The sequence below is a fragment of the Pseudophryne corroboree genome, chromosome 9 (assembly GCF_028390025.1).
Source record: "Pseudophryne corroboree isolate aPseCor3 chromosome 9, aPseCor3.hap2, whole genome shotgun sequence".
NCBI classification, from domain to species: domain Eukaryota; kingdom Metazoa; phylum Chordata; class Amphibia; order Anura; family Myobatrachidae; genus Pseudophryne; species Pseudophryne corroboree.
This window is the reverse complement of record NC_086452.1, coordinates 362,884,197-362,909,938: the sequence shown is the minus strand read 5'-3', so window position 1 is coordinate 362,909,938 and position 25,742 is coordinate 362,884,197. Positions and strand designations below refer to the sequence as shown.

Below are 25,742 nucleotides of genomic sequence, written 5' to 3'. Positions count from 1 at the left end.
GACCCTGACGGCCTCTGCGACATAGGATCAGGCACGGGTTGAGGCCCTGACTGTCCTGAGGCTTCAGCTTTTTCTAACCTTTTATGCAAGGAATTAACATTATCATTTAAAACCTTCCACATATCCATCCAATCAGGTGTCGGCGCCGTCGGCGGAGACACCACATTCATTTGCTCCCGCTCTGCTTCCACATAGCCTTCCTCATCAGACATGTCGACACACAGGGAATGCCCTTTTTGAAGACAGTTCCCCCACAAGGCCCTTAGGAGAGACAAAGAGAGTATGCCAGCACACACCCCAGCGCTATAAACCCAGGAATAACACAGTAACTTAATGTTAACCCAGTAGCTGCTGTTTATATATTGTTTTTTTGCGCCTAATTATGTGCCGCCCCTCTCTTTTTACCCTCTTCTACCGTGTATCTGCAGGGGAGAGCCTGGGGAGCTTCCTCTCAGCGGAGCTGTGGAGAAAAAATGGCGCTGGTGAGTGCTGAGGAAGAAGCTCCGCCCACTCGGCGGCGGGCTTCTGTCCCGCTTAAATACGCAATTTTTGGCGGGGGCTCAAACATATGTACAGTGCCCAGCTGTATATATGTTTAACTTTTGCCAAAAGAGGTCCCAAATGCTGCCCAGGTCGCCCCCCCCCCCCCCCCTGCACCCTTACAGTGACCGGAGTATGTGAGGTGTGTGGGAGCAATGGCGCACAGCTGCAGTGCTGTGCGTTACCTCAGTGAAGAACGGAGTCTTCTGCCGCCTATGAAGTCTTCTTTGCTTCTCATACTCACCCGGCTTCTGTCTTCCGGCTCTGCGAGGGGGACGGCGGCGCGGCTCTGGGATCGGACGGCGAGGGTGAGATCCTGCGTACGATCCCTCTGGAGCTAATGGTGTCCAGTAGCCTAAGAAGCAGGACCTAGCTTCAGAGAGTAGGGCTGCTTCTCTCCCCTCAGTCCCACGATGCAGGGAGTCTGTTGCCAGCAGAGCTCCCTGAAAATAAAAAACTTAACAAAATACTTTCTCTCAGCAAACTCAGGAGAGCTCACTGAAAAGCACCCAGCTCGTCTGGGCACAGTATCAAACCGAGGTCTGGAGGAGGGGCATAGAGGGAGGAGCCAGTGCACACCAGAACCTAAATTCTTTCTTTAAGTGCCCATGTCTCCTGCGGAGCCCGTCTATCCCCATGGTCCTTACGGAGTCCCCAGCATCCACTAGGACGTTAGAGAAATAGGAGTAATAAAGATGCAATTCCGGTATGTACACATAAGGAAAAATCACAGTATACCTGTGCTGTAATGCTACTACCCGATGCTTCTGATGCCAGATTTTTAAAAGGCCAATGCTTTTACTAGACGTATTTTGCTAGTAAAAGTGTTGACCTTTTACTTACGTTCAAAACGTGAACTAGGGGCTGGGGTGGTGGACGTACTTATTGGCCCTGATGTACAATACCTTAAAAACCTATGCGCCTTGGTCAAGGTTTGTATAGCCCGCTCGTGGCTTGCACAGACAGGCCCTGTTTTCAGGGTATGGATAGCCCTGGTTAAGGACTCTATAGAGCATGAACGATTTACGCATATGTCCCGTGGAGCTATAGATACGTTTGAAAACATTTGAGCCAGGTGGATGGTTTCCTCTTACGTATCCAGGGACTAACTCTACTAAGCCCTAACTTTTGTATTTTTTGCATTGTCAAATTTAGGCTGGCATTTCTATCTGCGCTCCATATTTGTGATTTCCCTGATCACAAAAATCAAGCAAAGATTTGTATGTCATTATGTGCTCTGTGGTTGAGACTATTACAATGGTCCTGATATTTTGTATTAGTTTTCGTACAATACTTTTTAACAGCTTTTTCATGTTCTTCTGCAAATTTTTTCCTTTTTTTTTTTTTCTGGGGAAGTTTTGTTACTTAGTTATTTCTTTTATAGAAATTTACAGGAATGTCTGTATTCATCTTGAGCAGAAACTACGGAAATGAAGACACCCACTACGTGGTATTCCTGTATGGCAGTTCTTCATTTAATCTCGGTCAATATACACAGTTACCAAGTCTCTCAGAAATATTTAGTAACGTACTTATACCAGTATTATTGTGCTGACACTGAATCTATCTGGTCTTCCTTCTATATGACTGTCCTTCTCTTTCACGGGTATATTGCCGGGTGGACACGGGTCAGTGTGCGTTGTGAAAGCGCCATGTCAGATTTCCCAGGTCGCCTGAACCGGTAATTCAACCCAGGTTATAAGCAGTGTTATTCCCGGATTGAATACCGGGTCAGTGGCTCTGTAAACGGATTCCCCGTTTACAAGATAGGGAGAGGCGGCGCGGAGATGAGCTCATCTCCCAGCGCCGCCTCCACCTCCGCTGCTGGCTCCGCCCCCCACTGCTATGGCAACCGACCCGGCAATATGCCGGGTCTGGAAGCCAGCAGAAAGAGGTAGGAGAGTCTCCAACGCCGGATCCCACCCGAGAAGGACCCGTTTCTAATTCCCGGGTAGGATCCGGCATTACAGATGTGAAAGGGGTATAAAAGAGTTTCCATCTAAGGCATTGCTTTTTTTACATTTATTTCTGTACACCCCCAAAAATGCACCCGCCTAGATCTGGCTACTGTCCAGCCGTACTAGTGAGCACGCTGAGGCACAAAACAACATGAACTTCATGCAATTTAAAAGTAAAATGACTAGTTATCACTTTTTTTTTTATTATTCAAGGTTTGTACAGTGTCAGCCTCCCCTTAGTACTGTGCAAGGGCCAGCAAAACACATGCATTATAAATAGTAGCGTTTTATGTATAGCCTCCCAATGGTGCAATTTCTCCATAGAAAACAACAAATAATTTGGTCATTATGGGTTTCATATCACAAGCAATTACAAGTTAAGTATTGTATCACGGAAATAGAGGAAATCAGCCTATCAGCCAGCTGGCTGATAAAGTCCACTGCTGCAGAAATAAATGATATTATATCAGGGTTGGCTCAGGAGGCACTGGCTAGTAACAAAGCCAGATTTACACACAATATATGAGCCAAAGGGTTAATGTGGGCAGTATACACAGGTCTAGCAGTAAACACCTGGAGATTTTGTGAGCTTTGCTCAGAGATGTGCGGAAAAGGAGGCCCTGCCTCACCTGCCATAGACTTTTTACTCCAGAGTTTTAACTATAAAAGTGGTTAGAATGATACAAAGAAGATATTTCTAATATATTCTTTGTGTTTTTCATATACGTTATATAGTCAAAACTCTGTTTTTTACGTTAGTATGACAGGAAAGGCTCTGCCTCACCTCACCGCACGTCACTGTTTATATATTACACACACACACACACACACACACACACACACACACACCATATTGTTTAAACTGAATTTTGGTCTTTTTATTTTTTCATAAGGTGGGTCATGGCAAAATCAAAGCCCATAGCTAAAGCCCTCAGTGATGGATTATATCTGTTCTATGTGCCAGCTGTTCTTTATGGAGATCAATCTACTCCTTCATTAAGATTATAATCTCTCAGTGGTCAAAACCACTCACTCACCTCAGTTCACACTTGATCTGGACCCAGCCCGGACTCCTCAGGAAAGACCACGGCTGATACCATTTCTCCACGGTCTGTAAACTGGAGCAGAGCACTTCTAGCCACAAATGGATGACCTGCTCACTGGAATGTAACAAGGCATATGTTGATATACAGAACTCCAAAAATCACAATTCAGTCGCTGTATGTTTTTAAATTGTATAAATTCAATTCGTTTTTATACTATGAGCTGCAAAAAACCAGTCCAGCTGTGTCTGTGTGCACACAGCTATTTTAATTAGTGATGATGAAGAGCCACAGATCTCCACCTCAGAAATTAAAGCAAACCAAAGAACCAAAAAATGACCGTTTTGCGCTAAAATACTAAATAGTGCATATATGAATGAAAACTCCTGTATAATATATAACCATCTGATTTATTTATTCAATAAAAAATATATATATAAAAAGATTGGGTAACGTTCTGCTTTTACTATATAGAATTCATGTGTACAAGTCATCAAATACTTTTCCTAATTGCTATAACAATGGAAAACACCTGATATATATTTACCACATGTAGTATGAATACTTATGAACACTCTAGATAGTATCCAATCTTAAGTATACATCTTTCATAAAAAAGTGCAATTTAACTTTAAAATGTTATCCATATAGATATTGTAGAAACAACTGTGTTTAAAGATGCTGTCCCAAATTGTGGTTACCACTCATATGCTGTATGCACATAGCTTATTGTTCCATGATATATAGGTTTCTTAAAATGGTATGAAAACTTTTGCACGTAGAAACAACTGTATTTAAAATTGCTGTCCCAAATTGTGGTTACCACTCATATGCTGTATGCACACAGCTTATTGTTCCATGATATATATGTTTCTTAAAATGGTATGAAAACTTATGCGCACTCGTATGCTTTTCAGTTTTAAGGTGCAGTCTCTTGTATATACAAGCAGTGGCACTATGTATGGTGTCCCACGTTATGTGCAAACGATCCTGAGAGCACTTGTCCCGTAATGTGATTGCTGCTTATGTGCCGTGTATGGCAGCTTACCACTGCAGCCCAACTGGCTGTTTTGCGGGATCTTGCGCTGCACTCAGCGGTGTGTGGTGCTGTCTCTCACCCGTCTATGTCCGCTCAACAGAGCACGGGAAGCTGGAGCTGCTTGTATACGGACGGCTGTGCAGATCTGACTCTCCCCGTCAGCTGGTTGGCCGCGTCCTCGTTGCAGAAGACCCAGCCGGCGGTTTCTGATTTAAGGAGTCATGTTTGGCCGTCCTTGGTTCCCAGCTTATGGACCAGATCACCATCAGTTGTAGAAATTTGTAGAATGATCAGCAAATTTTCTCTCTAACTAGTTTCACACCTGGGTGCTTCCTCAAAGAGTCAAGGAAGAGTTGAGGAAGCACCCAGGTATGAAACTAGTTAGAGGGAAAAGTTGCTGATCATTCTACAAATTCCTACAACTTTTGGTGATCTGGTCCATAAGCTGGGAACCAAGGACGGCCAAACGTGACTCCTTAAATCAGAAACCGCCGGCTGGGTCTTCTGCAACGAGGACGCGGCCAACCAGCTGACGGGGAGAGTCAGATCTGCACAGCCGTCCGTATACAAGCAGCTCCAGCTTCCCGTGCTCTGTTGAGCGGACATAGACGGGTGAGAGACAGCACCACACACCGCTGAGTGCAGCGCAAGATCCCGCAAAACAGCCAGTTGGGCTGCAGTGGTAAGCTGCCATACACGGCACATAAGCAGCAATCGCATTACGGGACAAGTGCTCTCAGGATCATTTGCACATAACGTGGGACACCATACTTAGTGCCACTGCTTGTATATACAAGAGACTGCACCTTAAAACTGAAAAGCATACAGGTGTGCATAAGTTTTCATACCATTTTAAGAAACCTATATATCATGGAACAATAAGCTGTGTGCATACAGCATATGAGTGGTAACCACAATTTGGGACAGCATCTTTAAACACAGTTGTTTCTACAATATCTATATGGATAACATTTTAAAGTTAAATTGCACTTTTTTATGAAAGATGTATACTTAAGATTGGATACTATCTAGAGTGTTCATAAGTATTCATACTACATATGGTAAATATATATCAGGTGTTTTCCATTGTCATAGCAATTAGGAAAAGTGTTTGATGACTTGTACACATGAATTCTATATAGTAAAAGCAGAACGTTACCCAATCTTTTTATAAATATATTTTTTATTGAATAAATAAATCAGATGGTTATATATTATACAGGAGTTTTCATTCATATATGCACCATTTAGTATTTTAGCGCAAAACAGTCATTTTTTGGTTCATCTCCTATATATTAGGCCAAATCTGTGACTCTGTGCCTGGCCGTAACGCTGGGTGGAGTCACAGCGGTGGGCGGAGTCAGCAAGTCTCTGCTCCTGCTGCCTGTCCATCTCTCTCTCTCCCCTCCCCCCACCCATCAGCAGCTCTGACTCCCCGGCCACGGCGCCGGGCGAACAACAACGGCTGATGCCGCCCCCGGCATACACATTAGGAAGGACGGGTGGTGCAGGAGAAGGCTTTCATAGCCCTCCCTGCGCAGTGTAGACACACCCGCCGCCGCCTCCTCCACACACATCCAGCTGTCAGATCTCCTGCTGTGACAAGACACTCCTGCAGCACTCTCCTCCTGTCACAGAGAAGAGCCGGCACACACACTCTCCGGGGGCTGCCAGCATCAACAGGCAAGCTGGAAACACCCCCGGAGCGAGAGAGAACATACCTGCGAGGCCACGCCCCTTTTACAGAAGGCCACGCCCCCTTTTCATTCGCGGGGTGGGGTTTGAGAGATGTGTGTAATAGATTAGACTGCGCTCCGACACCCAGTGACGCCTCTGGACACTACTGTTTACCAGCCTGCAGCAGCCGCCCACAGCCTCAACGGTGAGTCCCTACGGCCATCCTACCCACTGATTCTATGTCTGGTCGCCACTTTACACAAGTCTCCACTTCTGGTGCCCTCCCTCTCCACTACTTTCCCCCCTCTCTTCATCAGCTTCCTCACTGGGGACTCTCCCTGCCGCCCCGCGTCTCTATATCCCCTCCCTACCACCCCGCGTCTCTCTATCCCCTCCCTACCGCCCCACGTCTCTCTATCCCCTCCCTACCGCCCCGCATCTCTCTATCCCCTCCCAGCCGCCCTGCCTCTCTGTATCCTCTACCTGCTGTCCCGCATCTCTGTATCCCCTCCCCAACACCCTGCATCTCTGTATCCCCTCCCTACCGCCCCGCGTCTCTCTATCCCCTCCCTACCGCCCGCGTCTCTCTATCCCCTCCTCCCTACGCCTCTGTATCCCCACCCTACCATCCCGCTTCTCTCTATCCCCTCCCTACCGCCCTGTGTCTCTGTATCCCCTCCCTACCGCCCTGCGTCTCTCTATCCCCTCCCTACCGCCCTGCTTCTCTCTATCCCCTCCCTACCGCCCTGCGTCTCTCTATCCCCTCCCTACCGCCCCGCGTCTCTCTATCCCCTCCCTACCGCCCCGCGTCTCTCTATCCCCTCCCTACCGCCCTGCGTCTCTCTATCCCCTCCCTACCGCCCCATGTCTCTGTATCCCCTCCTCCCTATGCCTCTGTATCCCCACCCTACCATCCCGCTTCTCTCTATCCCCTCCCTACCGCCCAGCGTCTCTTTATCCCCTCCCTACCGCCCTGTGTCTCTGTATCCCCTCCCTACCGCCCTGCGTCTCTCTATCCCCTCCCTACCGCCCTGCTTCTCTCTATCCCCTCCCTACGTCTCTCTATCCCCTCCCTACCGCCCCATGTCTCTGTATCCCCTCCTCCCTATGCCTCTGTATCCCCACCCTACCATCCCGCTTCTCTCTATCCCCTCCCTACCGCCCAGCGTCTCTATATCCCCTTCCTACCACCCCGCGTCTCTCTATCCCCTCCCAGCCGCCCCGCCTCTCTGTATCCTCTACGTGCTGCCCCGCGTCTCTGTATCCCCTCCCCAACACCCTGCATCTCTGTATCCCCTCCCTACCGCCCCGCGTCTCTCTATCCCCTCCCTACCGCCCCGCGTCTCTCTATCCCCTCCCTACCGCCCCGCGTCTCTCTATCCCCACCCTACTGCCCCGCGTCTCTCTATCCCCTCCTCCCTACGCCTCTGTATCCCCACCCTACCATCCCGCTTCCTCTATCCCCTCCCTACCGCCCTGTGTCTCTGTATCCCCTCCCTACCGCCCTGCTTCTCTGTATCCCCTCCCTACCGCCCTGCGTCTCTCTATCCCCTCCCTACCACCCTGCTTCTCTCTATCCCCTCCCTACCGCCCTGCGTCTCTCTATCCCCTCCCTACCGCCCCATGTCTCTGTATCCCCTCCTCCCTATGCCTCTGTATCCCCACCCTACCATCCCGCTTCTCTCTATCCCTTCCCTACCGCCCAGCGTCTCTCTATCCCCTCCCTACCGCCCTGTGTCTCTGTATCCCCTCCCTACCGCCCTGCGTCTCTCTATCCCCTCCCTACCGCCATGCTTCTCTCTATCCCCTCCCTACGTCTCTCTATCCCCTCCCTACCGCCCCATGTCTCTGTATCCCCTCCTCCCTATGCCTCTGTATCCCCACCCTACCATCCCGCTTCTCTCTATCCCCTCCCTACCGCCCAGCGTCTCTATATCCCCTTCCTACCACCCCGCGTCTCTCTATCCCCTCCCAGCCGCCCCGCCTCTCTGTATCCTCTACGTGCTGCCCCGCGTCTCTGTATCCCCTCCCCAACACCCTGCATCTCTGTATCCCCTCCCTACCGCCCCGCGTCTCTCTATCCCCTCCCTACCGCCCCGCGTCTCTCTATCCCCTCCCTACCGCCCCGCGTCTCTCTATCCCCACCCTACCGCCCCGCGTCTCTCTATCCCCTCCTCCCTACGCCTCTGTATCCCCACCCTACCATCCCGCTTCCTCTATCCCCTCCCTACCGCCCTGTGTCTCTCTATCCCCTCCCTACCGCCCTGCGTCTCTCTATCCCCTCCCTACCACCCTGCTTCTCTCTATCCCCTCCCTACCGCCCTGCGTCTCTCTATCCCCTCCCTACCACCCCGCTTCTCTCTATCCCCTCCCTACCGCCCTGCGTCTCTCTATCCCCTCCCTACCACCCTGCGTCTCTCTATCCCCTCCCTACCGCCCTGCGTCTCTCTATCCCCTCCCTACCGCCCTGCGTCTCTCTATCCCCTCCCTACCGACCCGCGTCTCTCTGTCCCCTCCCTACCGCCCCCCTTCTCTCTATCCCCTCCCTACCGGCCCGCGTCTCTCTATCCCCTCCCTCCTCCCTACGCCTCTGTATCCACTCCCTACCGCCCCGCTTCTCTCCATCTCTGTATCCCCTCCCTACCGCCCTGTGTCTCTGTATCCACTCCCTACCGCCCCGCTTCTCTCCATCCCTTCCCTACCGCCCTGTGTCTCTGTATCCCCTTCCTACCGCTCTGCATCTCTGTATCCCCTCCCTACCGCTCTGTATCACCTCCCTAATGCCCCGCGTCTCTGTTTCCCCTCCCTACCGCCCTGCGTTTCTGTATCCCCTCCATACGGCCCTGCATTTCTGTATCCCCTCCCTACCCCCCTGTATCCCATACATGGTCCATACCACTGGCTCCTTGATACCTCCCTGACAAAACCTCACCAGGAGTACAGGAGCCATAACCCCCTGCGGTGCCCCCCATAGTTACCGGTATATCGGTGATGCTCCGCTCTGCCGCCTCCTCCATATCCCTCACAAAGCAAGCGCAGGGCACAAGCCGAACACATGACCGCGCTGCCCATGCCCATTGGCCCTGGTACCAGCTCCAGCCATCGCCCCCTCCTCCTACTGCACCTGAGGGGGGCGCGCACATAGCGCATGCAGAGGGGACTGGTGCACCTGCGGCCGCGTGGAGACCTTGCGTGCGCAACATGTCCACGTTGCTACGCCTGAAGGATGGTACGGTGTAGAGAGAGGACACAGCTGCCCCTGCTCCGCATTGTACCAGCACTCCCCTCTGTGTCTAATGACACCATTTACCTCTTCATGCGGGTATGTCTATATCACATACATCCTTATCCGTGTCCTATATATTGTTACACATAAAATCACATAGTTATAGGTCCCGTGCACCCCCCCCCCCCAACACACACACACACCTGTATCCACCCCCCTCCACCCGCAGCATCTACAGACTCCCTGCCTCATCCGCGGTCCCCCCCGCACCCGCTACATTCTGTACATCGTGCCCTGCAGGCACTGTTCACGCCGTCGCAAGGGGCTACGCCCCCTTCACCATTGGAAGCACTTTCGTCGTGCAATATTTAACCACTAACAAACCTAGGAATGCAGGTAATACTCATACAAATATTGAACCGCAGCAAGGCGTGCAGGGGTTAAGGGGGCGTAGCCCCTTTCGACGGTGTGAAGAGCGCCCGTAGGGCGCAATGAAGCACCTAGTATGTTGATATACAGCAATAAAATAGATGCAAAAAAACCCAAAAACAACCTGTCACTGTAACATTTTGAAATCTCTCAACACATTTATATAGTGGAAAAATAAATATCACAACTGTAACAAAATAAAATAAAAAGACAACAACAAAAAAACAAACCATGAAGTTGTGTTATTGCTAATGATAGCTCCATTATTAAGTGTTACTGCTACCGATAACTCCACCATTAAGTGTTACTGCTACCAATAGCTCCACCAGTTAAGTGTTACTGGTACTGATAGCTCCACCATTAAGTGTTAATGCTATTGATGGCTCCACCAACAAGTGTTACCGCTACCGATGGCTCAATCATTAAGTGTTACTGCTACCGATAGCTCCATCAGTAAGTGTTACTGCTAATGATAGCTCCCATTATTAAGTGTTACTGTTAGCCGTCATTAGATCTTTTTTTTTTTTTCCCCAAGAGTAGCGATTGTTTTTCTATTGTTTATCTCACCGACACTTTTTCTGCATGTGAAGAAGTGTCCATATTTTATGTAACTTTCCCTCTTCCATGACATAAGTAGTATTTCCTTACACAATGGAGTTATTTAAATCATGTTTATTTAAGACAGATTTATTTTCCTTTGGGAAGACGTAATGGAATGAAGATCATTTTATTAGAAGTTTGGTACTCATGTCACTTACTTAAGTCCTATACAAATGAGTGAGCGGAGTTTGACGTCCATCTGTGCGTGAGCTGCGTCGTGACTAACATTCACAGACTGCACCCCCTAGTGAGGAAAGACCAATATTTGAAATATGAAAAAAGGTGGCCATACATATATGGCACAGGAAACTGGATCACTTCATTTGGAACACATCATCTAATATGGAAACGCTAAGCCATAAATGACGCCACTGCTTTCTGTTGGCAAATAAGAAAGATGATTTCCTCCTATGATTGGGTGACAACTGTTTCCTGAGCAACCAAGAGTATTGATTGTTTTGGATTATCAGTATTCATGTGCAGCCCAATTATATGGAACGAGAGAGGGATAGAAAAAAGCAGCACCATTCAATGCATGCACTGCTCAGATCTAGAATAGCGTTTCCTAAATTGGGTCTTCAGGTCACCTCAGCAGTGCATGTTTTCCAGGTCTCCACACGAATCACAAGATAAATACTTAGTACCACCTGTAGCGCTTATAAAATGTATCAGTCAGTAATGAGTACATCTGTGCTCCAGCAAGGAGATGTGGAAAAGATGGACTGTTAGGCTGTCATGAGGACTGTTTTGGGGAAATAGGGTTTCCCAAAAGCAAGTTTTGATGCTGCGGAAAATGAAATAGAATGTAACTCGGCTTTATTACTTCATTTCTTACCAAAGCAACAGGACTAATCTGGATTTTTGTTTGTTATAACAAAACTTGTCATTCATATCTGATAAACGTAGGTACCAGCAAAGTTATAGGATGTTACAGCTGGCTATGGATGTGTGCTGAACAACAGGATTTTCATTTTTTGTGGTTTTATCACTTAACACAAAACAAAAGTGGGAGTCTTTAGCAGTCATAAAATACTGATGAGACACCTCTTTTTAGTGCTATAAAATCCATATACAATTTGGACCCTATGAAAGATATAGTTCTAACTAGCAGGAGGAACCCCCCCCCCCCCACCACCACACACATACACACACCCCATTTCCCGAGATGCTGCCACAGGCATTTCCTGCAACAATATGGAAGACCATGGCTATATGGGGGATCAGTACAAGATCTCGGTGGTCAGAAAACTGACGCCGGGAGCTAGACACCCAGGATCCCTTCGGCGAGCGCAGCTTATCCCCTCGACGGCTCGCCACGCTTCTATTCCCCTCCAGGTGGTGGTGTGTACCACCCAAGAGGGGTAACCAGCCGATGTCGGGACTGGTGTCGGGATTCCGGCGTCAGTATCCTGACTGCCGGGATCCCGACGCGGTAAATTGACTGCCTCTCCTATATAAATCCTAGGGCCAGAAACCAAACTTAATCATTCCTTGTGTTGTCACTGCACTAAAATATACATACCCGATATAGCAGCTCCTCTGGAGTTAACACTTTGCCATCCTCATCTAACCTATAAGAGAAAGAATAAATATTTGAGCATATACAGGGAGAGCAGAGCATTACTATTTATTACAACGAGGCAATACAGCAGGAAAATCATTAAGCTTCTATAAAATGTCACCCATAATTAAGAAAGAGTTATTCTGATATTACCTGTAGGTCTTGCACAGGACAAGGCGAGAATACACAGAGTCAAAGTCTCTCTCTACTTCCCGACTGGCAGCCTTAGGGAACATAATCATAACAAGCCAATTCAATTATAATCCTGCATTGTTTGTTCCTTACAGAATGGAGTGCAGGGTCTCCCTTTCTCAAGATGCCAAACTGCTGTATTGTACTACAGATCGTCATAATCAACAGACAAATAAAATAAAGAGGAAATTGTTGCCTTGTGTTAAGTAAGGATGGTACTCCTTTGTTCTCCGTACTCTATGTTATGTGAGCACGTTTCTGCCACGCCCCTTTTTGTTATGCTAAACAGTAGAACATGACGTGCTTCAAGTCACACAGCAATTAAACTTTCTGTAATTTATTTTCATATATAAAAAGGCTTTAACAGAATATGCTTTAAAACGAAAATAATTATCTGTCCCATAAAAACATTTTTAAAGAACACTTTCAGATATTAATTATTATTATTAATATGAAATGATGAAGGATATAAACCAGGTCCTAAAGCATTTAGTAAGTGATTGTATAATACAGCATATTATAGATCAGAGTCTTCTGTGAAGTGGATGGCAGAGGGATCCTAAAATTAGTAGCCTGCCATGTGCCCTGACTTATCAGTATATACAGATTTACCAACACAGAGGTGCGGTATTCAGTTACCTCTTTGCTGGCTAAAATAATAGGAGTGCAGGGAAAAGGGTATTCAATTAAATAGCCTCTCCTATGCCTAAAAATCGGGATTAAGATTTAAATTGCAGAATCAATGGGCTTTTTCAGCGCACAAACCCGATTTTCCCATTTTTACACAAATGTTTCCTTGCAGCTAACGGAGCTGCGAGGTTCTGTCTGACATTTCACACGCGGGGGAATCCCCACTAATTGGATTGCTCTAAAACCAATACTGAAATTGCACATGTCCAACCAATTTTTTTATTTGTTTTTTAAGTAACCAATTTTCTGCCACACAATACTGAATTTGCATATGTCTGTACAAAAGGAGAATGACGTATTCATGGAAAAAATAAGATTTTACTTACCGATAAATCTATTTCTCATAGTCCGTAGTGGATGCTGGGGACTCCGTCAGGACCATGGGGAATAGCGGCTCCGCAGGAGACAGGGCACAAAAGCAAGCTTTTAGGATCACATGGTGTGTACTGGCTCCTCCCCCTATGACCCTCCTCCAAGCCTCAGTTAGGTACTGTGCCCGGACGAGCGTACACAATAAGGAAGGATCTTGAATCCCGGGTAAGACTTATACCAGCCACACCAATCACACCGTACAACTTGTGATTTGAACCCAGTTAACAGTATGATAACAATGAAGTAGCCTCTAAAAAAGATGGCTCACAACAATAATAACCCGATTTTTTTGTAACAATAACTATGTACAAGTAATGCAGACAATCCGCACTTGGGATGGGCGCCCAGCATCCACTACGGACTATGAGAAATAGATTTATCGGTAAGTAAAATCTTATTTTCTCTAACGTCCTAGTGGATGCTGGGGACTCCGTCAGGACCATGGGGATTATACCAAAGCTCCCAAACGGGCGGGAGAGTGCGGATGACTCTGCAGCACCGAATGAGAGAACTCCAGGTCCTCCTCAGCCAGGGTATCAAATTTGTAGAATTTAGCAAACGTGTTTGCCCCTGACCAAGTAGCTGCTCGGCAAAGTTGTAAAGCCGAGACCCCTCGGGCAGCCGCCCAAGATGAGCCCACCTTCCTTGTGGAATGGGCATTTACATATTTTGGCTGTGGCAGGCCTGCCACAGAATGTGCAAGCTGAATTGTACTACAAATCCAACGAGCAATAGTCTGCTTAGAAGCAGGAGCACCCAGCTTTTTGGGTGCCTACAATATAAACAGCAAGTCAGACTTTCTGACTCCAGCCGTCCTGGAATTATATATATATATATATATATTTTCAGGGCCCTGACAACGTCTAGCAACTTGGAGTCCTCCAAGTCCCTAGTAGCCGCAGGCACCACAATAGGTTGTTTCAGGTGAAACGCTGACACCACCTTAGGAAGAAACTGGGGACGAGTCCGCAGTTCTGCCCTGTCCGAATGGAAAATCAAATATGGGCTTTTGTAAGACAAAGCCGCCAATTTTGACAATCGCCTGGCCGAGGCCAGGGCCAACAGCATGGTCACTTTCCATGTGAGATATTTCAAATCCACAGATTTGAGTGGTTCAAACCAATATGATTTGAGGAATCCCAACACTACGTTGAGATCCCACGGTGCCACTGGAGGCACACAAGGGCTGTATATGCAATACTCCCTTGACAAACGTCTGGACTTCAGGAACTGAAGCCAATTCTTTTTGGAAGAAAATCTATAGGGCCGAAACTTGAACCTTTATGGACCCCAATTTGAGGCTCATAGACACTCCTGTTTGCAGGAAGTGCAGAAATCGACCTAGTTGAAATTTTTTTTATTTTTTTTTCGTGGGGCCTTCCTGGCCTCACCCACGCAACATATTTTTACCACATGTGGTGATAACGTTGTGCGGTCACCTCCTTCCTGGCTTTGACCAGGGTAGGTATGACCTCTTCCGGAATGCCTTTTCCCTTAGGATCCGGCGTTCAAACCGCCATGCCGTCAAACGCAGTCGCGGTAAGTCTTGGAACAGACAAGGTCCCTGCTGGAGCAGGTCCTTTCTTAAAGGCCGATGCCACGGTTCCTCTTGGAACAGACATGGTAATTGCCGAAAGCAAATCCCTTCTTAGCTCCCGAGGCCATTAGTCCTCTGTGAGCATCTCTTGAAGTTCCGGTTACCAAGTCCCTCTTGGCCAATCCGGAGCCACGAGTATAGTTCTTACTCCTCTATGTCTTTTAATTCTCAATACCTTGGTTATGAGAAGCAGAGGAGGGAACACATACACCGACTGTTACACCCACGGTGTTACCAGGACGTCCACAGCTATCGCCTGAAGGTCTCGTGACCTGGCGCAATACCTGTCCCATTTTTTGTTCGGGCGGGACGCCATCATGTCCACCTTTGGTCTTTCCCAACGGTTCCCAATCATGCGGAAAACTTCCCGATGAAGTTCCCACTCTCCCGGGTGGAGGTCGTGCCTGCTGAGGAAGTCTGCTTCCCAGTCGTCCACTCCCGGAATGAACACTGCTGACAGTGCTATCACATGATTTTCCGCCTAGCGAAAAATCCTTGCAGTTTTGCCACTGCCCTCCTGCTTCTTGTGCCGCCCTTTCTGTTTACGTGGGCGACTGCCGTGATGTTATCCCACTGGATCAATACCGGCTGACCTTGAAGCAGAGGTCTTGCTAAGCTTAGAGCATTATAAATTTGCTCTTAGCTCCAGTATATTTATGTGGAGAGAATTCTCCAGACTTGATCACACTCCTTGTGTGACTGCTCCCCAGCCTCTCAGGCTGGCCTCCGTGGTCACGAGCATCCAATCCTGAATGCCGAATCTGCGGCCCTCTAGAAGATGAGCACTCTGTAATCACCACAGGAGAGACACCCTTGTCCTTGGATATAGGGTTATCCGCTGATGCATCTGAAGATGCGATCCGGACCATTTGTCCAGCAGATCCCACTGAAGAGTTCTTGCGTGAAATCTGCCGAATGGAAGCGCTTCGTAATAAGCCACCATTTTTTACCAGGACTCTTGTGCAATGATGCACTGACACTTTTCCTGGTTTTAGGAGGATCCCGATTAGCTCGGATAACTCCCTGGCTTTCTCCTCTGGGAGAAACACCTTTTCCTGGACTGTGTCCAAAATCATCCCTAGGACCAGCAGACGTGTCGTCGGAACAACTGCGGTTTTGGAATATTTAGAATCCACCCGTGCTGTCGTAGAACTACTTGAGATAGTGCTACTCCGACCTCCAACTGTTCTCTGGACCTTGTTCTTATCAGGAGGTCGTCCATTTTCTTTGAAGACGAATCCTCCTTTCGGTCATTACCTTGGTAAGGACCCCGGGGTGCCTTGGACAATCCAACGGCATCGTCTTGAAACTGATAGTGACAGTTCTGTACCACGAACTTGAGGTACCCTTGGTGAGAAAAGGCAAATTTTGGGACATGGAGGTAAGCATCCCTGATGTCCCGGGACACCATATAGTCCCCTTGTTCTTTGCTATCACTGCTCTGAGTGACTCTATCTGGATTTGAACCCTTGTAAGTGTTCAAATTTTTCAGATTTAGAATAGGTCTCACCTAGCCTTCAGTACCACCATATAGTGTGGAGTAATACCCCTTTCCTTGTTGTCGGAGGGGTAATTTTATTATCACCTGCTGGGAATACAGCTTGTGAATTGTTTTCAATACTGCCTCCCTGTCGGAGGGAGACATTGGTACAGCAGACTACAGGAACCTGCGAGGGGGGAAACCTCTCGACATTCCAATCTGTACCCCTTGGATACTACTTGTAGGATCCAGGGGTCCTGTACGGTCCCAGCGTCATGCTGAGAACTTGGTAGAAGCGGTGGAGGGCTTCTGTTCCTGGGAATGGGCTGCCTGCTGCAGTCTTCTTCCCTTTCCTCTATCCCTGGGCAGATATGACTCTTATAGGGACGAAAGGACTGAGGCTGAAAAGACGGTGTCTTTTTCTGCAGAGATGTGACTTAGGGTAAAAAACGGTGGATTTTCCAGCAGTTGCCCTGGCCACCAGGTCCCATGGACCGACCCCAAATAACTCCTCCCCTTTATACGGCAATACATCTTTGTGCCGTTTGGAATCTGCATCACCTGACCACTGTCGTGTCCATAAACATCTTCTTGCAGATATGGACATCGCATTTACTCTTGATGCCAGAGTGCAAATATCCCTCTGCGCATCTCGCATATATAGAAATGCATCCTTTAAATGCTCTATAGTCAATAAAATACTGTCCCTGTCAAAGGTATCAATATTTTTAGTCAGGGAATCCGACCAAGCCACCTCAGCTCTGCACATCCAGGCTGAGGCGATCGCTGGTCGCAGTATAACACCAGCATGTGTGTGTATACTTTTTAGGATATTTTTCAGCCTCCTATCAGCTGGCTCCTTAAGTACGGCCCTATCCGTAGATGGTACCGCCACTTGTTCTGATAAGCGTGTGAGCGCCTTATCCACCCTGAGGGGTGTTTCCCACCGCGCCTTAACTTCTGGCGGGAAAGGGTATACCGCCAATAATTTTCTATCGGGGAAAACCCACGCATCATCACACACTTCATTTAATTTATCTGATTCAGGAAAAACTACAGGTAGTTTTTTCACCTCACACATAATACCCTTTTTTGTGGTACTTGGAGTATCAGAAATATGTAACACCTCCTTCATTGCCCTTAACGTGTGGCCCTAAAAGAAAATACGTTTGTTTCTTCACCGTCGACACTGAAATCAGTGTCCGTGTCTGGGTCTGTGTCGACCGACTGAGGTAAATGGGCATTTTACAGCCCCTGACGGTGTTTGAGACGCCTGGACAGATACTAATTTGTTCGCCGGCCCTCTCATGTCGTCAACCGGCTTGCAGCGTGTTGACATTGTCACGTAATTTCCATAAATAAGCCATCCATTCCGGTGTCGACTCCCTAGAGAGTGACATCACCATTACAGGCAATTTGCTCCGCCTCCTCACCAATATTTTCCTCATACATGTCGACACACACGTACCGACATACAGCACACACATAGGGAATGCTCTGATAGAGGACAGGACCCACTAGCCCTTTGGGGAGACAGAGGGAGAGTTTGCCAGCACACACCAAAAGCGCTATAAATGTATATAAACAACCCTAGAAGGTGTTGTTTACTATATATGCGCTCTTAATATATAAATATCGCCAATTTATGCCCCCCTTCTCTTTGTTACCCTGTTTCTGTAGTGCAGTGCAGGGGAGAGTCCTGGGAGCCTTCCTCACCAGCGGAGCTGAGCAGGAAAATGGCGCTGAGTGCTGAGGAGAATAAGCTCCGCCCCTTTTCCGGCGGGCTTCTTCTCCCGGTTTTTAATAAACTGGCCTGGGTTAAAATACATACATATAGCCTTAATGGCTATATGTGATGTATTTATTTTGCCACTAAAGGTAATTATATTGCTGCCCAGGGCGCCCCCAGCAGCGCCCTGCACCCTCCGTGACTGAGTCAGTGAGCCGTGTGACAACAATGGCGCACAGCTGCAGTGCTGTGCGCTACCTTCATGAAGACTGTGGAGTCTTCTGCCGCCTGTTTTCCGGACCTCCGTTCTGCCGTCTCTTCAGCGTCTGTAAGGGGGATCGGCGGCGCGGCTCCGGGACGAACCCCAGGCTGACCTGTGTTCCGACTCCCTCTGGAGCTAAGTGTCCAGTAGCCTAAGACTCCAATCCATCCTGCACGCAGGTGAGTTGGAAATCTCTCCCCAAAGTCCCTCGATGCAGTGATCCTGTTGCCAGCAGGAATCACTGAGATTGAAACCTAAAAAAAAACTTTTCTAAACAGCTCTTTAGGAGAGCCACCTAGATTGCACCCTCTCGGACGGGCACAAAAACCTAACTGAGGCTTGGAGGAGGGTCATAGGGGGAGGAGCCAGTACACACCATGTGATCCTAAAAGCTTGCTTTTGTGCCCTGTCTCCTGCGGAGCCGCTATTCCCCATGGTCCTGACGGAGTCCCCAGCATCCACTAGGACGTTAGAGAAATGTGGAAAATATGGTCAGACCCCAAACAAGCCCACGCACTGCCGGATATGGGATAATGGAGGACTGATAATCAAAGGACTGTATTTGTGGACATGATTTCTCCGGTTTATCGAAGAAATGCATAAACAATTGTTCATACACATTTTACAGAAAACAGGCCGAGCACCCGATTATTGGCAAATTGGTGTAATAATTGTGTAAGTGTGCACTGTGTATCCAGCTTAGGCGACACACTGCTATCTTATTTCTCTATGCATCCACTGCGTGGCGCTGTGTGCACCAGTACTACTCAGCTTAACCCCACAGTGATCGTGTCCACTGGCTGAAGGGGAAATATACTTCATTATTATACCCCTTTTCCACTAGCTCAAAAAACACGGGTAAATGCACGGGGGCGCGCATTTACCCGTGTTTTTTGCTAGTGGAAAAGGGTAAACCCGGATCAAGTGATCCGGGAATCCTACCCTGGTAGCTAGCCGGGTTGAACACGTGTTCAACCCGGCTAGCTGTCTAGTGTGAACGGGAGCCGTGTCGAGGTGACACGGCTCCCGTTCACAGTGCATAGGGAAGGCGGCGCTGGGAGATCATGTGATCTCCCTGCGCCGCCCCTGCCGTGTCACTAGAAGCGTCACCAACCCGGCATTTGCCGGGTTGTGACTGCTAATGGCAAAAGGGACCGAGCACGGGTCGCAGCAGGGGGCAGCTCCCGTGTCAGGCTCCCGGCTGCGACCCGTGCTCGTTAGTGGAAAAGGGGTATTAGATTCCAACAGGTTCCTCATATCTAGATATGCCAGGACTTCATTCTCATCAGGAACACATTATAAAACTGACATAAAACAAGTGGGCACATCCTTTTGAATACATATAAATCAAGAACTTGGATCATGCAAGAGAAATAGGTGCTTCCTGCAGTTGCCAATATCTAAAGTTGTTCCTTATACTGTTTATGTAGTGCACACATATTATGCACTTTACATGGAATATTTAGTCATTCACATTAGTCCTTTCCGCCATTGGCACTTACAGTCTGTATTCCCTATCACATGGGCACACATGACCAGAGTCAGATGCCAATTACCCTACCAGTATGTTTCTGGTTTGTTTGAGGAAGCCACTGAGAATATACACACTCCACACAGACAAGGCTCTGGTGGGAATCACATCCATGGCAACAATGCAGTGAGGCATCAGAGCTAACCATTGTGCCACCATGCTGCCCTATACAGAGCACATTCTCCTTAGCATCTTCATTAGCATAAAATTAGGATTTTAAATACCTACCAGTAAATCCTTTTCTCATAGTCCATAAGGGATATTGGGGAGACTTAGGGGGTCATTCCGAGGTAATCGCTAGCTGTTGTTCGAAGCGCAGCGATCAGGCAAAAAATCTGCATTTCTGTGCATGCACCGCAATGCGCAGGCGCGTTGTATGGGTACAATGAGCATCGTGGGTTTGCACAGAGTGTAACGAACATTCCAGTCGCACGGCCGAACACAGGAAGACTGACATGAAGTGGGCGTTTCTGGGTGTCAACTGACCGTTTTCAGGGAGTGCTTAGAAAAACGCAGGCGTGGCAGAGAAAACGCAGGCATGGCTGAGAAAACGCAGGTGTGGCAGAAAAAATGCAGGCGTCGCTGGGCGGTTATGTGACGTCAAAAGCCGTCCCTCCGTCGTTAGAATAAACGCACACGAAGAGTAACTACAGGGCTGGTCTTGTTTTGCACAAAAAGATTTGCAGGTGCTCTGCTGCACAAGCTTTCGCACTTCTGCAAAGCGAAAATACACTCCCCCAGTGGGCGGCGACAATGCGTTTGCACGGCTGCTAAAAACTGCTAGCGAGTGATCAACTCGGAATGACCCCCTTAGTACGATGGGGTATAGACGGGGTCCAAAGGAGCCAGGGCACTTTAAATTTCTTCCACTGGGTGTGCTGGCTCCTCCCCTCTATGACCACTCCCACAGGCAGTTATAGGTAAAACAGTGCCCGAAGGAGAAATTACATACTTGAGAGAAGGAACACACCAACGAGAAGTGTGGTGAGATTTACACACCAGCACACCATAAACACAACTGGGCCAGCAACGGCTGGCAACATAAACGGCTGAACCTGTAACATATAACAGAGAACCTGCAGAAAGTCACCGCACAGAGGCGGGCGCCCAATATCCCTTATGGACTACAAGAAAAGGATGTACCGGTAGGTATTTAAAATCCTCTCTCTAGCATCCACAAGGGATACTGGGGACACATTAGTACGATGGGGATGTCCCAAAGCTTCCAGAACAGGTGGGAACGTGCGGAGACATCTGCAGCACCGCCTGCCCAAACTGGGTATCCTTTTTGGCCAGGGTATCAAACTTGTAGAAATTCACAAAGGTGTTCTTCCCCGACCAGGTAGTGTCCCGGTACAGTTATAAGGCCGAAACTCCACGGGCATCTGCCCGGGAAGAGCCCACCGATCTAGTAGAGTGGGCTTTTAGAGACTTAGGAGTTGGTAAGGCTACCGAGACGGTATCCGGTCAGATGGTCGACAATGTTAAGGTCGACCACTATTGGTCGACATTGACATGGTCGACATGGACAAATGGTCGACACATGAAAATGGTTGACATGAGTTTTTTCCCTTTTTTGGAACTTTTTCATACTTTCGGATCCACGTGGACTACGATTGGGAACGGTAACCTTGCCTGAAGCATGGCGAGCAAAGCGAGCCATGCGAGGGGACGCAGTGCACTAATTGGGGTTCCCCGTCACTTTACACATAAAACGACATCAAAAAAAGTAAAAAAACTCATGTCAACCTTTTCATGTGTCGACCATTTTCATGTATCAACCATTAGTCCACGTCGACCAATAGTGGTCGACCTTAACATTGTCGACCATTCATACTGGAACCTGCCGATACATAGGCCTGTTGGATAGTAAGTCAAATCCAACTAGCAATGGACTGCTTGGAAGCAGGGCAACCCTGTTTCTGCGCATCATAGAGCACAAACATGGTATCAGTTTTCCTGATCTGAGCTGTACGCTTGACGTAGATCTTCAAGGCACGCACAGCATCCAATGTCTACAGAGGAGCAGAAGCGTCAGAACAGGACGGAATCATAATAGGTTGATTCAGATGAAAACGCGGAGACAACATTTGGCAGGAATTTCTGTCTATTCCGGAGCTCCGCTCTGTTCTCGTAAAAGACCAAGTATGGACTTTTATACGATAAGGCCTCCAATTCTGAGACACATCTAGCAGAAGCCAGGGCCAGTAAGATCACCGTTTTCCACGTGAGGTACTTGTCTTCTACCGTCATCAGAGGTTCAAACCAGGAGGACTGTAGAAATTTCAACACTACATCCAAATCCCAGGGTGCCGTAGGCGGCACAAAGGGAGGTTGGATATGGAGTACTCCTTGCAAGAAGGTATGAACTTCTGCCAATACTACCAGTTTCTTCTGAAAGAAAATGGAGAGAGCTGAAATCTGGACCTAAATGGAACCCAGACGTTAGCCCTTATCCACACCAGCCTGCAGAAAACGTCACAAGTGAAACACTGCAGGCGGATACGTGCGTTCCTCGCACCAAGAGACATATCTCCTCCAGATATGATGATAGTGTTTTGACGTCACAGGTTTCCTGGCCTGAACCATGGTTGCAATAACCTTTGTGGAAAGTCCCTTGTGAGCTAGGATGTTCCGCTCAACCTCCGTGCCATCAAACGAAGACGCCGTAAGTCTGGGTAGACAAATGGTCCTTGTTGAAGATCTCTTCTGAGTGGTAGAGGCCAAGGGTCTTCAACCGACATGTCCAGAAGATCCGTGTACCACGCTATCCGGGGCAAGCAGAATTGCTTGTACTCCTTGATGCTGGATCCTCTTGAGCACCTTCGGGATCAACGGAATCGGAGGAAATACGTAGACCAGCCGGTAAGGCCAAGGCGATGTCAGTGCATCCACTGCGCACGCCTGAGGGTCTCTGGTTCGCGAGCAATAGGAGCAAAGTGTCTTGTTGATGCAAGATGCCATCAAGTCGATCTGGGGGCAACCCCACCGGTCGATGATCAGCTGAAATACTTGAGGATGTAGGCCCCACTCCCCTGGGTGGAGATCGTTGTGACTTAGGAAGTCTGCTTCCCAGTTGTCTACTCCTGGAATGAAGATTGCGGACAGTGCCATTGCATTTCGTTCCACCCAAAGGAGTATCCTTGATACTTCTCTCATGCAGGCCCTGCTTTTTGTCCCTCCTTGTCGATTGATGTACGCCACAGCCGCGGCGTTGTCCGACTGTACCTGAATTGCTTGATCCTGGAGCAGAAGGGAGGCCTGAATCAAGGCATTGTAGATATCCCAAAGTTCCAGGATGTTGATCGGAAGTAGGGCCTCTTGGGCAGACCGGCAGACCACCTTACTTGGAATTGCACCCCTTGGGGAGATGGGGGACATCAGCCCTGGCAGCTAGATCTGCTACTGCTTTTTGCAGTTCATGTGTATTATTAGCATTGGCAGTGAGCTAAGATGACATATCAGACATCATAGTTTTGATAGCCCCCAGCCAGGTGGGCTCATGACTCTCCCCGTCATGGTCCTCAGCATTTTGTGAGGATTGACTACACTGCTCACATGATATGGAATCAGATGAGGGAGGGGAAAATCTGGTATGACACACACTGCATAACTTTTGTTTTACCATTATGAAAACACACAGTACATATACAACAGACTGATAACAATGCAAGCCTGCCCTATTGCATGTGAGAGGAGACACAAATACCACCCCTTTTCCCCCATATTGCCAGGTTGGTGACGCTGCTGGCGACGCGGCAGGGGCGGCGCTGGGAGATCACATGATCTCCCAGCGCCGCCCTTCCATACACTGGGAACGGGAGCCGTATTGCATCGACACGGCTTCCGTTAACACTGCACAGCTTACCGGGTTGAACTCGTGTTCAACCCGGTAAGCTACCCGAGTTCAACCCAGTAAGCTACCCGGGTAGGATTCCCGGATCACTTGATCTTGGTTTTTGCAGAGGGACCCTTTTCCACTAGCAGAAAACATGGGTAAATGGGCACCCCCGTGAATTTACCAGTGTTTTTTGAGCTAGTGGAAAAGGGGTATAAGAGAGGACCCAGCACACACCATGCTGCAGAGCCCCAGTGAGGTTGTCAGCATTTTAATCTATCAGCGAGAACTGTTTTTACAATGTAAATCCCTCAGAGGAATTAATCTGTGCACAAATAACGGCTCTCCACCTAACTAAACACCCTGTACCAGTGATCCAGCGTGTGACAGTCTGGAGGAGCTGTGTAAGGCTGCTGCTGCTTATACAGAGGAAGGCGCCAAAATGCCGCTGATCATGCTCTGATGTAGCTCCGCCCCCCGTAATGGCGCTGGAGCTACCTATATATATTTATACTGGCCCTGTCTCCTAAACCTGCTGTAGCTATACATGAATGCTTGGTAAAGACCATATGCCTCACCTGCGCTGCTGCTGCACCAAGAACCGGGGGACCCCCCTAGCAGGGCCCCCAGTGTGTACTCACCAACGACGATCACCTTCCGGCTATGTTATGTGTGTGTGTTGTGCTACGGTTGCGACAGCCAAGGCGCAGTGCCCCGCTGAACAAACAACCCATCAGGACGGTGGTCCTGCAGTGGGGAAGCGGCTCTGCACCTCAGGAGGCCGGTGACCGTCCCCTCCCCTAACTCCCGCAGCGCAGGTAGGCTGCTGCCCAAACAGCATACCGGAAAAAAAAAGTCTAAAATAAAATGAAGAAAAACACTGGAGCTAGCAGAGTGTGCATCCTCTCCTGAGGGCACTTTTTTTCTAAACTGCCTGTAGGAAGGGGTATAGGGGAGAGGAACCATCACACCCAGTGGAAGAAAGTTAAAGTGCACTGGCTCCTTTGGACCTCGTCTATACCGCCTCGTACTAATGTGTCCCCAATATCCATTATGGATGCTCGAGAAATCAGTATAATAATAAGAATTTACTTACCGATAATTCTATTTCTCGTAGTCCGTAGTGGATGCTGGGAACTCCGTAAGGACCATGGGGAATAGCGGCTCCGCAGGAGTCTGGGCACATCTAAAGAAAGCTTTAGGATCACCTGGTGTGCACTGGCTCCTCCCCCTATGACCCTCCTCCAAGCCTCAGTTAGGATACTGTGCCCGGACGAGCGTACACAATAAGGAAGGATTTTGAATCCCGGGTAAGACTCATACCAGCCACACCAATCACACTGTACAACTTGTGATCTGAACCCGGTTAACAGCATGATAATAGAGGAGCCTCTAGAAAAGATGGCTCACTACAGCAATAACCCGAATTTTTTGGTAACAATAATTATGTACCAGTATTGCAGACAATCCGCACTTGGGATAGGCGCCCAGCATCCACTACGGACTACGAGAAATAGAATTATCGGTAAGTAAATTCTTATTTTCTCTGACGTCCTAGTGGATGCTGGGAACTCCGTAAGGACCATGGGGATTATACCAAAGCTCCCAAACGGGCGGGAGAGTGCGGATGACTCTGCAGCACCCAATGAGAGAACTCCCGGTCCTCCTCAGCCAGGGTATCAAATTTGTAGAATTTTACAAACGTATTTGCTCCTGACCAAGTAACTGCTCGGCAAAGTTGTAAAGCCGAGACCCCTCAGGCAGCTGCCCAAGATGAGCCCACCTTCCTTGTGGAGTGGGCATTTACAGATTTTTCCGCTGTGGCAGGCCTGCCACAGAATGTGCAAGCTGAATTGTACTACAAATCCAACGAGCAATAGTCTGCTTAGAAGCAGGAGCACCCAGCTAGTTGGGTGCATACAGGATAAACAGCGAGTCAGATTTCCTGACTCCAGTCGTCCTGGAAACATATATTTTC

General features: G+C 48.4%; 1 protein-coding gene across 1 annotated transcript in view; it reads right to left on the bottom strand.

Moving 5' to 3' along the window:
* SGSM3 (small G protein signaling modulator 3) overlaps window positions 1-25,742 on the bottom strand; it is a 154,701-nt gene that overhangs the window by 12,569 nt on the left and 116,390 nt on the right. Inside the window, exons 17-20 of the mRNA XM_063940730.1 lie at window positions 12,227-12,297; window positions 12,035-12,083; window positions 10,671-10,756; window positions 3,536-3,658 (exon numbers count right to left, since the gene is read on the bottom strand). Of these exons, the coding sequence (XP_063796800.1) occupies window positions 3,536-3,658; window positions 10,671-10,756; window positions 12,035-12,083; window positions 12,227-12,297 (329 nt within the window). The remainder of the gene's footprint in view (window positions 1-3,535; window positions 3,659-10,670; window positions 10,757-12,034; window positions 12,084-12,226; window positions 12,298-25,742) is intronic.